Source organism: Perognathus longimembris, chromosome 4, assembly GCF_023159225.1.
Source record: "Perognathus longimembris pacificus isolate PPM17 chromosome 4, ASM2315922v1, whole genome shotgun sequence".
Classification (NCBI taxonomy): Eukaryota; Metazoa; Chordata; class Mammalia; order Rodentia; family Heteromyidae; genus Perognathus; species Perognathus longimembris.
In genome coordinates this window covers 67,834,380-67,849,867 of record NC_063164.1, presented here as the reverse complement: position 1 = coordinate 67,849,867, position 15,488 = coordinate 67,834,380, and the positions used below count along the sequence as shown (strand labels likewise).

At 37.2% G+C, this 15,488-nt stretch overlaps 1 protein-coding gene across 8 annotated transcripts in view; it reads right to left on the bottom strand.

Moving 5' to 3' along the window:
* Positions 1 to 14,945, bottom strand: part of Prpf40a (pre-mRNA processing factor 40 homolog A) — a 59,695-nt gene extending 44,750 nt beyond the window's left edge. For 2 of the 8 annotated variants that reach the window (XM_048345461.1, XM_048345464.1), the window contains exons 1-2: positions 14,348 to 14,943; positions 13,101 to 13,232 (exon numbers count right to left, since the gene is read on the bottom strand). In XM_048345461.1, coding sequence (XP_048201418.1) covers positions 13,101 to 13,232; positions 14,348 to 14,749 — 534 coding nt within the window. In that variant the 5' untranslated portion in view covers positions 14,750 to 14,943. Of the gene's footprint in view, positions 1 to 13,100; positions 13,233 to 14,347 lie in introns of all 8 variants that reach the window. The other 6 variants (XM_048345462.1, XM_048345460.1, XM_048345467.1 and 3 more) reach the window with 6 other exon arrangements.
* Positions 14,946 to 15,488: the final 543 nt, after the last annotated feature.

Sequence of the window (15,488 nt, the reverse complement as noted above, 5' to 3'; positions counted from 1 at the left end):
TACTTCAGAAAATTAAAACACTCGATGAATTTAAACATCATACAATTTAAAAATAAAAACCACTGACATTAAACTATATATACTACATGGACAGTATGATTAGTAAGTGCTTGTTGAATGAATGAAGTGGCTTTTTTAATGAACTATTTTAATATTCTAATAGTCTAAAGAATATAATTTCTCTTTAGTTTTTATTCCACACTTTTCCAGAATCCAAGGTAAATATATTCCAGCATTTTCTTACCTCTGATTCTTACTATCTACACTGAATAAACTTTATGCCAACTTGATCCTTTTCAAAATCCCTATCAAACCAGATATAGTGGCTCATGTCTATAATCTGGACTACTTGGGAGGTAGAATGAGAAGATCATGGTCCAAGGCTAGTAGAAGCAAAAAGTTTAGGAGAGTCTACTCCAACCAATAAAAAGCTGTGAAAATGGTGGTACATGGCTGTCACCCTAGCTACACTGAAACCCTAAACACAAGGACCAGGATCCAGGTCTTTTCCAAATTTAAATGCAAAACCTTATTCGAACAATAATAAAGCCAAAAGGATTATTTGGGACATGGTCAAGGAGTAGGGTATCTTTCTGGCAAGAGACAAGCTTTGAGTTCATATTCCAGTACCACCAAAAGACAAAATTTTCATATCTAAGGTGCTTTAAAATCTACAGCAAATACGTATCAAAAAACAAACTTTTAAGTAATCATATAGATGATGGGAATGTAGCTTAGTGGTAGAGTGCTTGCCTAGCATGCACGAAGCCCTGGGTTCGATTCCTCAGCACCACATAAACAGAAAAACCCAGAAGTGGCACTGTCACTCAACAGGTAGAGTCCTAGCCTTGAGCAAAAAAAAAAAAAAAAGAAGCTAGGGACAGTGCTCAGGCCCTGAGTCCAAGCCCCAGGACGGGCAAAATAAAAAATAATCATCTATTCCTGTCCTAAACAGAAAACTTTAAAGTATATGAGTTCTTTACAATATTACTCTAGGAGCCCAGTTCAGTTTACCAATGATTACCATTGAAATCCATAAATTATTTCTCTTATGTATGAATAAAATCCATGAAAACTCAGTTTCTAAATTAATTATAATCCCCCAAAACCATTTTTATTCTAATATGAACATTAAAAGGACCTAAGGAAAAGGGATTAGAAGGGGGTAAAATTTTACATATAATTCACAAGGTATTAGAACAAGGTAACTGGTTATTCAAGTTTCAAATTAAAGGAGCAATTTGAAAAATAGGAACAACAAAACAATGCAAACACACTGGTAAACAGGAACATATAATAAATTAGAGTTTAATATCACTCTTAATTTTATTGCTTGTGAAATTAACTCATGAAAGCAAAGTACCCATCAAAAATGGATACTACTATGAAGTTAATAGATTGTTTAAACTGTCCAAACATCATTAAACAAGAACTTGTTGACAGAAATTCCAATTAAGATGAATATGGTAGCCTACTGGGAATATACAGTCAAAACAACAGAAAATAACATACATATCAAGGAAAAAAATGTATAGCAAATAGTAAACTACAAAACTTGCCCTCAGAACCATATACTTTCCTAACAAATGTACTCTTACAATTTTGTTCTAGGCTAAATCAAATAACTTCTTAAGGAGAAAGCATCCCAGAAACATGGGATACTTTAAGTCTGCTCCTTAAATTGGCCTACATATAAAATCAAAAGCTAATATCATATCTAAAACTAAACTTGTCTTTCCTTTGATACCAGTATATTCAGGAAGTTGAAACCTAGGACCACCTTTGAAGCCAGCCAGGACAGGAAAGTCAGTGAGGCTCTTATCAATTAACTACCAAAAAAAGCTGAAAGTGGAGCTGAGCCCTGTCTCAAGTGGTATAGTGCTAACCTTGATCCAAAAAGCTCAAGTACAGCACCCAGGCTCTGAGTTCAAGCCCCAGGCCAGTATTGATATTACAAAAAAGACTAGAGCTGTCTACAAGGGAACAGGCTACTGTGCAAATGAAGGTAACTTCAGCTAAATATTCTGATTTCCTAGAAGGAAAAGCAAATCTTATTTAAGGGAAAAAAGAGCCACAAAACTCTATATACAAGTTTACAGACCAGGCCAGTAAATATTTATAGTCATTAAAGATAATGTAGAGTTTGACCAAATTTCTTCCATGATCCTTCTTACCATACCTCAAATTTGATATTTCAAAATTTTCCTTTAAAGCAGAAATTATGGTCAGGGTTAGAGAATAAAATTTAGCTGAATGAAATTTTACAGCAAACAATAGCTATCTTCTCCCTCATTATTCTGTAAATTCTAGGAAGTGAAGACTTGTTAAGTTTCTTTCACCTGCCAAGCATATATGTACAACAGCATATTCTGAAAGTAGATTAACATAATTCCCGTATGTATGTATTTACTTTTGTCAGTGGTGGATTTGAACTCTGGGCCTGGGTGCTGTCCCTGAGCTCTTCAGCTCAAGACTAGCCCTCTACCATTAGAGCCACAGTGCCACTTCTGGTTTTATGGTGGTTAATTGGAGATAAGTCTCATGGACTTTCCTGCCTGGGCTGGCTTTAAACCATGATCCTCAGATCTCAGCTTCCTGAGTAGCTAAGATTTACAGGCACTGAAGCCACTGGAGCCTGGTAGATAAATATAATTTTAAGTGAAGACTCATGTTATGAAGATGAAGAAAAAATCAGTAAGGAAAATATTGTAATTGATATGAAAATTTATTATTAGAATAGAACAAGGGGTTTGGGAACGTGGCTTAGCCATAGAGTACTTGCCTAGCATGCATGAAGCCCTGGGTTTGATTCCTCAGCACCATATATATTGAAAAAGCCAGAAGTGGCGCTGTGGCTCAAGAGGTAGAGTGCTAGCCTGGAGCAAAAAGAAGCCAGGGATAGTGCTCAGGCCCTGAGTTCAAGCCCCAGGACTGGCAGCGGGGGGGGGGGGGGGGAGAGGACAAATTTAGGGGGGGGGAGGACAAATTTAAGGCTCTCATAGAGACCTGATAATCAAAGAAAGGCCTCTGATTCTCATTCCTATTAATTCTGATTCACAAAAAAACAGGGGTACTTTATAAACAGTCTTCAAAGCTGATTTACTTCAAAGTATCTGTTCTGATTTATACCAGTCACTTGACAATACCACCAATCTGAGACTTAAAATGGGAATCCAAGCTGCAAGTTTGAGAACTAGTCTGTGGTTTAAACCCTCAGAATTTATTTATCCTTGTATTTTTTAATACCCCAAATTGACATATGAGTTTCTTTGCTCTCCCTTTTTGCATAGTAGGTACATTTCCTTACTGTGATTTTTTCAGTTTATTTGAATTTTGGTGGTACAGGGACTGAATTCAGGAACTCACATTTGTGCCAGCAATCAATCACTTGAGCCATGCTTTTAGTCTTGTAAAATTTTTTGTTATTATAAAGAGTACAGAAGGGCTACAACTAGAATCTCTCAATCTCTACCTCCCACACAGCTAGAATTACAGGCATGAACCACTGCATCTAGCTAAATGTAGAGTCAGACTTCCTATACTGTTTTTCCTTTAGCTTAGGGCATATCATAACTGTCTCACCACTGATAGCAACTTAAAAAGTTCATTGAAAATGGTATGTTCCTTCAGTATGAACAAAATTCCTAATAGTTGCTACAGTAATGGTAATGCCAGAGCAATTTTCATGAATTTTATCACATTATTTCCTTGGTGTCAGTTCTGAGGCTTAAGTCCCAGAATTTGCTTTTGCTAAAGGCCAGTGCTCTACCACGTGAACCAGAACTCCACCTCTTAACTTTTTTGGGGGTAGTTGATTACAGGTAAGAGTCTCATGACTTTTCTGCCCAGGTTTGCCTCAAACCATAACCTACAGATCTCAGCCTCCTGAATAGATAGGATTATAGGTGTGAACCACTGGTGCTTGGCTAGTTGTTTTTGAAGGTACAAAGCAGCAGTTAAATGAGTAACTGAAATGTGTTTTTTTTTTTTTTCAAATTTCTACTTAAAAAGCACTTTGGCAAATATGTAAACTGCTATAGTTAGAAATTTTAGTTGTTGTGATCAGAAAGTGTTGGAGAAGGCAAAAAAAGATATGAGAAATAAATTATTTAAATACTGAGCATCTGAATTATACAGATACTTTAATATCTTCAAAAATATAACTAATATATGTGATCTACAAGTCACCAATCATTTGTATACGTTTGTATTTCTGTTGCCTATTTTATTGATAGACAGTTTCAAAGCCAATTATCAGAAGGTATTCAAGCAAGGCATGGGGGCATGCATCTGTAATCCCAGCTACTTGGGAGACCAAGATAGAAGGATCAAAGTTCAAGGCTAGACTGAGCAACTTATGAAGGCCCTGTATCAACATAAAAATAAAAAAGGGCTTGTATGTTAACTCAGTGGAATAGAACTTGCTTTGTACACGTAAGGCCCTAGATAGATACTAAAGAAATATGTTCAAGAAGAAACACAAGTGAAAGGAAAATAAACACAAGGCAAAACCTAGAGTGTTACACAATTTGTTCAGTCATTCTTAGTATCAAGAAAGTCTCTAACACTATTTAAATTATCATATCTTATTACAACATTTCACTGTTACAGTATAAAACACTATCACTATGTAGCACAAAAATAAAACAGTATGAATGCAGAAAGATGTGCAAAACCTAAATTTTGCAAATCTTCTTCATAAACTCCATTCATAAGGATTTTCCTACTTGGAAAGAAAACCATCAATAACTGGACACATTTTATTTAGCCTTTAAAAAAATTATCCAAAGAAATATTACACCATAAATTTGGTTGATTTTAAACCATTCTTTCTATAACTGAACTGTCAAGTTAAGTCTCTTGACTTGGCTCCTTTTAAATGTGTTAATGTCAAGTCAAATTCTACAAGGTTAGATAACCTTACAGACTAAATATAGTATTTAAAAACAATGATCGTGCACATTACAAGCTACTAGGACTAAATATGTACATTCAAAAAATGTTATGAATGCAAACACTGAACCTTTAAGTGAAATTAAATATTCATTTGGTTGGGAATACAATATTTAAAGGATATTTTTAGTATTCTAAAGTGGGAAGATCATTTAACATTATTATCTTTTCATCTGGAGTAACAGAAACTCAAGGTATTTTAGAGAAAAGGTAAAATGTATTTGCATAAGTTGTTGTAATACAGAATACAGCCATACCATTTAATAAGACAATTCCTACTATTGCAAATTAGTTTATTAAATACAATCAACTGCAGAATTAGAACTACTGAAATAATCACCCACACTATCTGGTTTTGATTCTCACTGTTTGTGAGGTAAGAAGGATCCTGTACAAAAGCACAAGTTCCTATCTGAAAAACAAGCTAAAACAAAAAGGGCTGGGCGCGTGATAGAACACACACCTAGCAACAGGGAGGATCGTAGTTCAAAACTCCTTTGTACAACTATAAAAACATTTTTTTAAAAAACCCAGTACCATGGATTATTAAAAAATCCAGAAAAAAATTATTTGTCTTTAAATTATATGCCTTCCTGAGATGAAATCTTAAAACAGTCCTCCTCCACCCTGACAGATATGAGACATCCTCCTTTTTACACACACTATGTTCTTCCCTCCACTCCCACTTAGTGTCTTGGTTATCAGATCAATTATAAAGGTATTGTATGTAGTGTTTGTGCTCATGTGTTCACTTATTACTTCAACGATGGCCCTAAAACATAAGTGTAGTCTATAGAAAGGAGGTACCAGCACACAAAACATGGAAGGACAGATTAAGCCATGAGCCAGTGTACTTTGGGCTCAATACTGTCAGTGGGCTTAGGTATCAAAACCTCAGAACACCCCAAACTTAGGTTAAGGGGATGAAAACATAAAGCTACCTTTTTGGGGTTCTGAGAAAATTAATTGTACAATCTTATAATGTTATTTAGAAAAGCAGCCTATAACAGTCATTAAGTACACTTTAACATCAGACTGACAGAATTTCTAGTTTGGTCACTTATCAGCTCTGTGATCTTGAGCTAAGCTGACTGATTTGTATGGGTCTCAACTCTCCCATCAATGGCAAAAATAATACCTATCTGGTAGGATTACTTTAAGAAATCAAATGAGACAATGAATGTAATACATTTAAAACAGTCCTCAATAAATGATGTGATAAGCTATTACAGTATCCCTCCAAACCCAGGGGGATATGCTTCTAGTATCCCTAATAGATGTCAAAATCCCTGAACGTTTAAGGCATAGTATTTGTATATGACATATGCATGTACTCATAAATACGTTTAAATCACTTCTGGATTACCATCTAATACAATGTAAATAGTCACTGTGCTGTATAGAAAATGACAAAAATATACATGTTCAATCAGAACTGTTTATCCAAAATACTCTGGATGATTGGTTGAATCCATAAATGCAGAACCTGCAGATATGAAGGGCCAATTTTATTTTATCAACATTGTTTCTCTTTAACTTACACAATGAAAGAATGTGGTGTCTTTCTCATTTATTTCTCAAGCATTTCAGGACTTTAATGGCATCTAGTAAATACTAAGACGTTACCATCTTTAAAAAAACCCAATACATGTATTAAGAAGTCAATCTCAGATCAAGTATCAGATTTAGTGAAGGCTCTTTCAATGTCATTATATAATTCACTTAACTCTTAAGATGTATATAAGTTTAGCTATTCATCTAATCAACTTATTTTTTCTAATGAACTTATTTTTATGAGCAGGATCATATTCAATAGGACATATGAAATTTTGAAGATACACATTTCCATTTTAAGTACACTAAGGTTTTCTTTAAGGCTCACCAAATGCAAAACACTACATCTAGCTTCATGTAATTATTTAAAATATGTGAATGACAGCACGCAGTAATTTGCAAAAGGGAACAAATACAAGATTCACATCCACTACATTCCAAATGCCCAGAAATATTCTGACAGCCACGCTAGCAAACACACAGTTCAGACAGGTATCTTAACAAATGATGGTGGATTCTTCAAGAGTAGGATATATATTATTTATTTCTATACTAGAACCCAACACAATAGACTTACATGTCTATTGATTAAAAGAAATATAAAGGACGGAAAAGCAAATAATAAAAACTCACTCCTACTTATAAAAGATCAAAAGCTATTTCTCTAGACTAAAACAAAAATAAAACTCTACTATATAATATATGCAAATGTTGATCACCTACTAATAACAGTAACACTTGGAAGTTGTGCTTACTCCTAATAAGCCCAATTAAAATTCAACAGGTTAGCCTGTTGACATTTGTTCACTCTCCTCTCTGATCATGCTACTTAATGAATGTATTTGCTATACTCTACAAGCTCCTTTATTTCTGTATATGTTAATATTTACTTCAAAATTGACTTTTTCCTCCTACAAGCAAATGACACTAATTTAACATTTTCACTTCTCCCCTCTTCTCCCAAAACTAATTCTATGTAATTTTCTAGAAAAGGAAAAATAAAGAGAAAATGGGGGCTTGGAGGTTGAGTTCAATACTAAGGAAAAGTGGGAAGAAGTCAACTAAGACAGAAATAAAAAGTTATAAAAGGCTTTTCTACTTTGAAACACTGATATTGTTTTCATGAGTTTCAGAGAAAGATACATTACATTCCTCCTAACCAATGTGGTCTTTTCTCCAAATCCTGTCACATACTCCCCAAACTTAAGAAACATTACAATACCTAAACTTTTTTTTTTTTTTTGGCCAGTCCTGGGCCTTGGACTCAGGGCCTGAGCACTGTCCCTGGCTTCTTCCCGCTCAAGGCTAGCACTCTGCCACTTGAGCCACAGCGCCGCTTCTGGCCGTTTTCTGTATATGTGGTGCTGGGGAATCGAACCTAGGGCCTCGTGTATCCGAGGCAGGCACTCTTGCCACTAGGCTATATCCCCAGCCCACAATACCTAAACTTTGAATGAGTTCACATTAAACTGAGTTGCTATCTAATAGTTAGGAAAGTATGCATATCTGTATATATTTATACTAGTAAAAATTAGTCAACAATAAAACCATATATAATCTAAAAATCATATATATTAGATCCAGCTTAATATTTCCTTTTTAAAAGTATTTGCCTGGGAAATGTAAAAGGCACAGAGAAATAATCTACATTCAGGAATTATAAGCTAAAATGTTTCTTTTTTGTCATTGTCTAATATTCAAATAAAAAGCATAGATTCTATAGCTAAAGTAAGGATATTTCAAAAAAAAAATGTGTTGAACCAATCACAAATATTAAATATACCAATACAATACATTTCTCTGGAAGATAAGTTTTCCAAATAATTTTTCTCTATGAAAAACAATGGGGTAAATTATGTATTAAACAAGGCCAATCACAGCCCAAATATATTTGCCTAAAGTATTTTAGCCTTACTAAAACAAAATTAGTAATTTATTTCATCTACTCTTTTTTGCTAAAAAAGCAGCAGTAAAGGAGTAGACACTAAAAACAAGAGTGGTAACAAAGTAAAGTTACAAGTAACCACTAGAAAAGGACAAACATATCACTAGCTTACTTTCTTGCCCACCTCCAGCAAAGAGTATCTGTGATGTTTCATTCATTCAACAAGAAATTTACAGAGCAGCAAAAACAGTGCTCTTTATATACATATTTCTTGGCCCAAACCCTCACTCCCCTCCCAAGCCTAAAGTTATGTTCCTTGTTGGGAAAACAGCAAATAAGAAACCATGAAAATTATCAATGACTATGGGCCAAAAAAAGTGAAAGTCTTTAAAATTTTAAAGGGTAAGATGAACATAGGCAAAAATTATTGCTGAGGACCACCTTGAGAAAGCAGAAATTAGGTTAGGAAAGAAAAGTTCACAGCGATAGCAAACTTGGAAGCAGAAGGGCAAGAGCAGCCTAAGCTTAAAATCATGAACTAATACAATCAATAAAGATACTATGAAAAGACCAGATGAAGTTTAAATTAGGGGGTTAGTGCTTTGACTTACACCACAGGATAACCTTCAACTTTAGGCTGTAAAATACTATGCTAATGGCATATGCAAATACTGGAGATTCTTGGAAAATCAGGTAACATGCAGAAGTAGAAAACTGTATTTTTTTGGAGGGGGAGAGATCAATAGCCTTAAAGCAAGAATACCAGCTTAAAAATTGTTGAGTATCCTAGATATGGGAGAACGATAACTTGGGCTAGTAGAGACCTGTTAGGGCCTGTCTTACTCAGTACTGAAGTAAAAATCAAACAACAATAAAATAAGTATTCATTTGTCAGTTTACTGACAAAAGTTATCCTCCCGAAGAAAAACATAATGAATTAAAATTAGAGGCCTTCCAAAACTAATTTTTATTTCCACATTAATCCACAAAATCTCACAGCATCTAATCCTCTTATCAAATCATGTAAATTGAATCATAGTGTTAGATATGAAAGGGATCTCAGTGTTTTATTATTTCTCATTAAAAGACTCAAAAGAGAAAAAGTTTGTGTTAGGCAAAGGCAAAATCATCTATGATAAAGATGGCAGGACTTATGTTCTTGGTACATAAAAGGCAACAGAAGCAAAAGATAAGAAACTTCTTTAGAAACAAAACATTATTTACTATACCTTGGAGAAGAACACAGCCTCATACATAATAGTTTGAAACAAACTGGTACTGGAATTTCTTGGTGAATTGCAAGTAGAGAGATTTTTTTTCCCCCATTAATATGTTTGCCCCCCTCCCTTATGTTTTTAAAGTGAAACCTTGGCAAGCACATTGGTCCATGCCTCCAATCCCAGCAACTTGGGAGATTAGGAAGATCATAGTTTGAGGCCAGCTGGGGCAAAAAGTCAGTCAAACCCATGTCAGCCAACCAAGTTTTGTTAGCTTGCATCTGCCAGCCCAGCTACAGGAGGGAAGTAAAGACTAGGTCAGCACCCAGTAAAGATGGAAATTGTATTTCAAAAATAGAGCAAAAAGGGTTAGGGGAGGGTCATTTGAGTGGAAGAGCACTTGCTTAGCAAGAAAGCATCAGGCTGAGTTCATGCTCCTTTACCACCAAAATAAGTCACCTCTCCTCATATATCACTCAGTTTACATAATTTGCAAGGTTCCTTCTAGCCCAATATATGATATATAAGCCTGTGATTATATAAAAGTAGAAGCATAACTTTCCCATTACTGTTAAAAAGAAGTAACTTTAAACTACACAGGATAGTTGAGATAAATTTGAAAGACATACTAGGCTACATATGTTATTTCCAAATATTTATTACTCTAATAGATTCTTCAGCCTGAAGCATAGAATCTAGACCATCTTAAGAATTTTTTTTAAGTTTCTTAAGTAACTTGTAAAATCTTTGAAAAGGACAAACTCTAGCTTCCCTATCCATTATTTTGCTTGGTCTGTATAGTATTTTACAAATAAATTTAAAAAATTCATGTCATATTTAGTAACATTCCAAAAGCAGTAAGACTGCTACCAATTTTGATCTCCAGCTGGTTCTAGCAAGGTATATTTACGAAATGTAAGCAACATAGTTATCCCTTTGTATTTGAGGGACTGGTTCCAGAATTCTTCATGGATACCAAAATCCAGATGCCAAATGTCACAGTACTTGCATATAGCCTATATACGATCTTACATACTTTGACTTATTATACCTAATATGTATATATTATATGTATATGTGTGTATGTGTATATCTATTACATTGTATTGTTTAGGGAATAATCAGAAGGAAAAATAAATGTTTCTAAGCATTCTTTTTCTTTTTTTGGGGGCCAGTCCTGGGGCTTGGGACTCGGCCTGAGTACTGTCCCAGACTTCTTTTTGCTCAAGACTAGCACTCTACCTCTTGAGCCACAGTGCCACTTCCAGCTTTTTCTGCTTATGTCGTGATGAGGAATCAAACCCAGGACTTCATGCATGTTAGGCAAGCACTCTACTGCTAAGCCACATTACCAGCCCACGTTTCTAAATATCTGGTACAAGGCAATTTATTTTCAAATAGAGGGTTTAGTCCATGGATGTGGAACTCCACAGTTATGGAGTAACAACTGTATACTAAGTTTGTAAACTTTACTCTCAAAATCTACAGAATTTAAAAATTGAATGGCCAAACTCTACCATTACTGTTATGAATGTTGAAAGCATCTTTTATTTCTTTCTGAATTACCTTTTGACCACTTATTAGTCATTAATACTTTTAAGTATATGTAAACAGAAGAAATAATGCAGAAAAATAATCAATTCTGAGACATTAACCATTAAAGAAATGTTTACAAAGTTTTAACTAAGATCCATGAATTACTTGAGGATTCAGTTTACCCATGCTTTTCTAGTCTGTCAGTCTCTTTCTCTTTTCCTCTAGTGTCTTATAAAGCTAAAACAGGATTTAGCTTTATCAAATTAGGACCCACATGTTTTGGAATACTAAGTAAGGCAGAGAATGATATATTTTTGAGAAAATAACAGCAATTTGCTGGAATCCTAAAACACTCACTCATTATCCTAGTAGCAGCCAACAATGGGAGAAAAAATTATACTAGGAAGGTGGTCACTGATACAGCTAAAGAGAAAGTGCTATAAACTAAATTATGACCAGCTTGTCAATAAGATGCACAAAAATACCTTTAAAAAATAAAATCTGCATGTTACTAGAAATGACTAGCTGGTATATTGGCTTTGATAGTGCAACAGCACCATTACAGCAAGGGTAAGCAGGTCAATCCCTTGCAAAACTTACCTTGATTGGCCCAATGGAAACAGAAGGCCCCAGAAAAGATAGAAGCATCTGGCAGTAGCAAATTGTTTTATTTTATCTTTCTGTGGAAAGAAACTAATTTTAAATAAGAACCAGTGCATTTAAAGAATAAATATTTTTTAAAGCTCATTATCTAGTTAGAGTAGCTCTACCAAGAAAACAGAAGAGCTCCTTGTTGCTTAGAGATGGAAGAAACAGAAAAGAGGAATCAGTTGTCTCTGCATCTCTGGAGGAGTTTTAAAACTTGTGTCATTCTAGAACAATAGAATACTTTTTTATATAAAGAACTCCTGCAGGCAAAATCTTTTGGGTCTGGCGCCTCCGAATACAGACTTCTATACAAAATTAAGGGCTATATTCTAAATATAAAAGAAGAAAACCACTTCACATTGAGCCCTTCTACAGCTAAGGTTAAGTAAGAGAGAGACACACCAAACTTCTTTTTCCACTACAATTTCACCAATAACTTTAGTTATCAAGGCTTAAATAAACTAACCTACTCATTAACAAAAGAAAATAAAAGTTTCCAAAATATTTGGCTAATCTAAAATTTTTCATTATTTTAGCATGATACTCAAATGGAAATAAGCCAGCCAACTAAGGATCTATGTATTGTAAAACCTAGCATAGGGCACAATATTATTCATAGTAATAACCTATTGCCTTTTTTGGATGCCTTTTCTAGAAACTCAGTTCTACCAAATCACGGAGACAACATTAAAACCTTCTGGTCCAAATCACTAACAAAATGTCCATTTACAATTTATGCTAGAGATGGAAGGGGCAGCTCATAAGCAGGAATGCAGAAGCAATAAGCATTAATAAAATAACATAGGTAGAAAAACAAACTACCTATCTGGCACTGTTCTATGATGAATCACAACTATAGAGCAGAAAAATCTCCCCAATACCCCAAGAGAGAGGAAGATATTTCAGAAATCAAACTCATTCTAAGCCAAAAAATTTTTCTGATTCTATGTATTTACATAGTCCACCAAAATAAGTTATGTTGACAATTCAGATAATATTGGCTTTTAGAACATTAACCTCACTTGAGATGCTTGGAAAAAACATTAAATTAAAAAGCCTAGATGTACATTGGCATCTTTTAATATTAAAAATCCTTAATTTTGCCGAAGTAGTCAATACACGGTTTTATACATACTTTTTCATTACATTCAAAATTTGCTTACAGTCATGACTCAGTGTTTGAAAACTGAGCATAAACTAGTACTTAAAGTTACAAATATAAGATTGACCTAGATGTTGTAATCTCATCACAATGAAACTTGAGGACAAAATAAATACAAACCAAAACCAAAACATAACATTCTTACTTGTCCCATTGGAGGCCCTCCCATAGGAGGCATCATTTGTGGCATCATTCCATGAGGTACAGGAGGCATATTCGCTCTCTGACCCATAGGGTGCATTCCCATTGGTGCATAATGCATGCCAGGATGGCCCATCTGAAAAATAGTAAAAATTCAAAAATTAGCAAGTCATATTAACTGCTTCTCAAAAAAGGGAGAAAAACTCACTTCATGGCTTACCTCTGGTAGCACAATAAGGTAATGGATGAAAAAAAATCTCACTTCAACCATTCACTTTCTTGAACTGTGCTGGCACAGTAAGATAATGTGTGATTAAACTATTGGATTCGTTTATACCGCCTTGTTCTAAAAAAAAAATAAGCTGGAGTGGTATTTTTAAAGAGTTTTGAAATTTCACAACAAAATGGAATAAGTTAAATTAACTGACCAAATAGGTAATTATAGGGTGACCCTTGTTTCCTTGACTTAATTAGCCACTAATTGATTTGCTTAATTTTGTGGACATGTTTTTAATGCTAACTTAAAAACTGTTACAGTGAAGAGAAACAACTTTGTCTCATTTAATACAGATGCTGGTATTTTATAATGTTATTTTAAGCTTTACAATGCTGAATTTACCAAATTAACCTACGGGAGGTCTCCTCTTACAAAACAGGTAGGCCAGACACTTCACTTCCGCAAACACATCAATAATTTTGTAACCTATGACTTAAGGCAAGTAAAATTCCTTTTGCCAGATTTTGAAGCCTGTGATTCTGTCACTCATTAACACTAAATGCTAAATACTAACTCATCCGTTTTAAATGCACTTTTAAAGACAATTACTTTCTTTACATGTGTCCATTGTTCCAAACCAGGTAATTGTCCTCCGCATCACTTATCCCGGCAACCCTGTCTGCAGACCACCACTAGTACTGGAGGAAAAAAAAAATGGGCCATCCCTTTTGAAGTCCTCCAGAATCAAGTCCTTCCATCAAAACGGGCCTAGAGCTCCGTGACGCCCGGCCTGCCCAGGGCCCGGAACCTTCACCGCGCATCTGTCTAGGCCAAAAGTGCTGAGAACTTCCAGGGTCCCACAGCTTTCTCTTTGTGCAACCCCACCCTCCATTTCTCTCCCTCAGGATGTATCCCACCATCTGGAGCTCTTCCTCCGTCCACTCTTATCTTCTTCTCCTTTTGAAGAAAGCTTCCTGTCTCTCTGACTCCGAGTTTCATTGTGCCGCTTTCTCCCTGCCCCGCCGATCCCTTACCGAAGGCCGTCTTCTCAGGAAGCCGTCAGTAGAGACCCAAGAGCTGGAGCAGAGGCTTGAGCCGGACAATCTCCGCTCCCCGTCCCCGGGACCCCGCGAAGGAGGTTGGCTCTCCATTTCACTCACCATGAGGCCTCCACGCTCAGCTCCCGTTCCCGGCCTCATCGTCGGGCTCAGACTGCTCTGCCGGCGGCCACTGCCGCTGCACGTACCAACAAGAAGCGATCTGAGTGGCTGGCGCCCGCTGGGGCCAAAGGGAAAAGGGTGCCCTGAGCTACGAGGCGGGATCAGCGGGGCCAATACGCTGACAGGCTTCTCAACTGTCCAATCAGAATACGCGGTCGACACGCAGCTCGGTGGCGATTCGCCGCCAGCCTCAGCCTCGCTCGGAGTCGCCTGCATGGAGGGGGTGGGGGAAGAAAGGGGCGAAGTTTCTGCGCCCAGTCTTCAGCCGGGAGAACTCCACCAACTTCCCCCCGGAAAAGAAAGACAACCGTGTCCCAGCTTCCCGACCTTAGACGCCCTCACCCCATGGGGGATGGGGCAGTGGGGGGTCCGCCATCTTGGGCCTCCCCCCCCCCCCCCGGCCCGGGTGACTTACGGCCCACAAACCTGAGGCCGCCTGAGGCGGGTGGGGGGGGCCAGAGGCTATTCTAGCGTTAGCGGCGCCGGGGAACGCGTGCGCGCGCGCGCGCCGTGCTCGCGACGGGAGGGGGTGGAGGTTTTCTCTCCCAGCAGGGCGCGAAGCGCCGGGGCGTAGCTGAGGGAGGCGTGTCAGTCAGCGCGGGGTTGCGTTAGAGGCGGGAAAAACGAAGTTAAAGGAAGGAGGAGTACGTCATTCACTAATGTCCAGGCACCCGTTGGAGCTGCTCTCCCAAAGGGAATGCTAGCGTATGGGGCCCAAGAAACGGCAGATAAATTAGGGGACGAGTATTGGGTGTCGATAACACGAGCGGGCGCTAGGACCCTGCGTCGAGAACGTGCGCCTTTGGGGCGGCGGGGGAGGCGTGCCTCCCGGGAGAGGACGCGTCTGTGAGGAGACGCAGCGGGACAGAAGACAAGGCCTTGTTCTGCCCTAGCCTTCTCGCTTCTAGCTGCTGATCTGCCCCGTTTCCGTCTAAGGTCCGGGTCGCCACTCCTG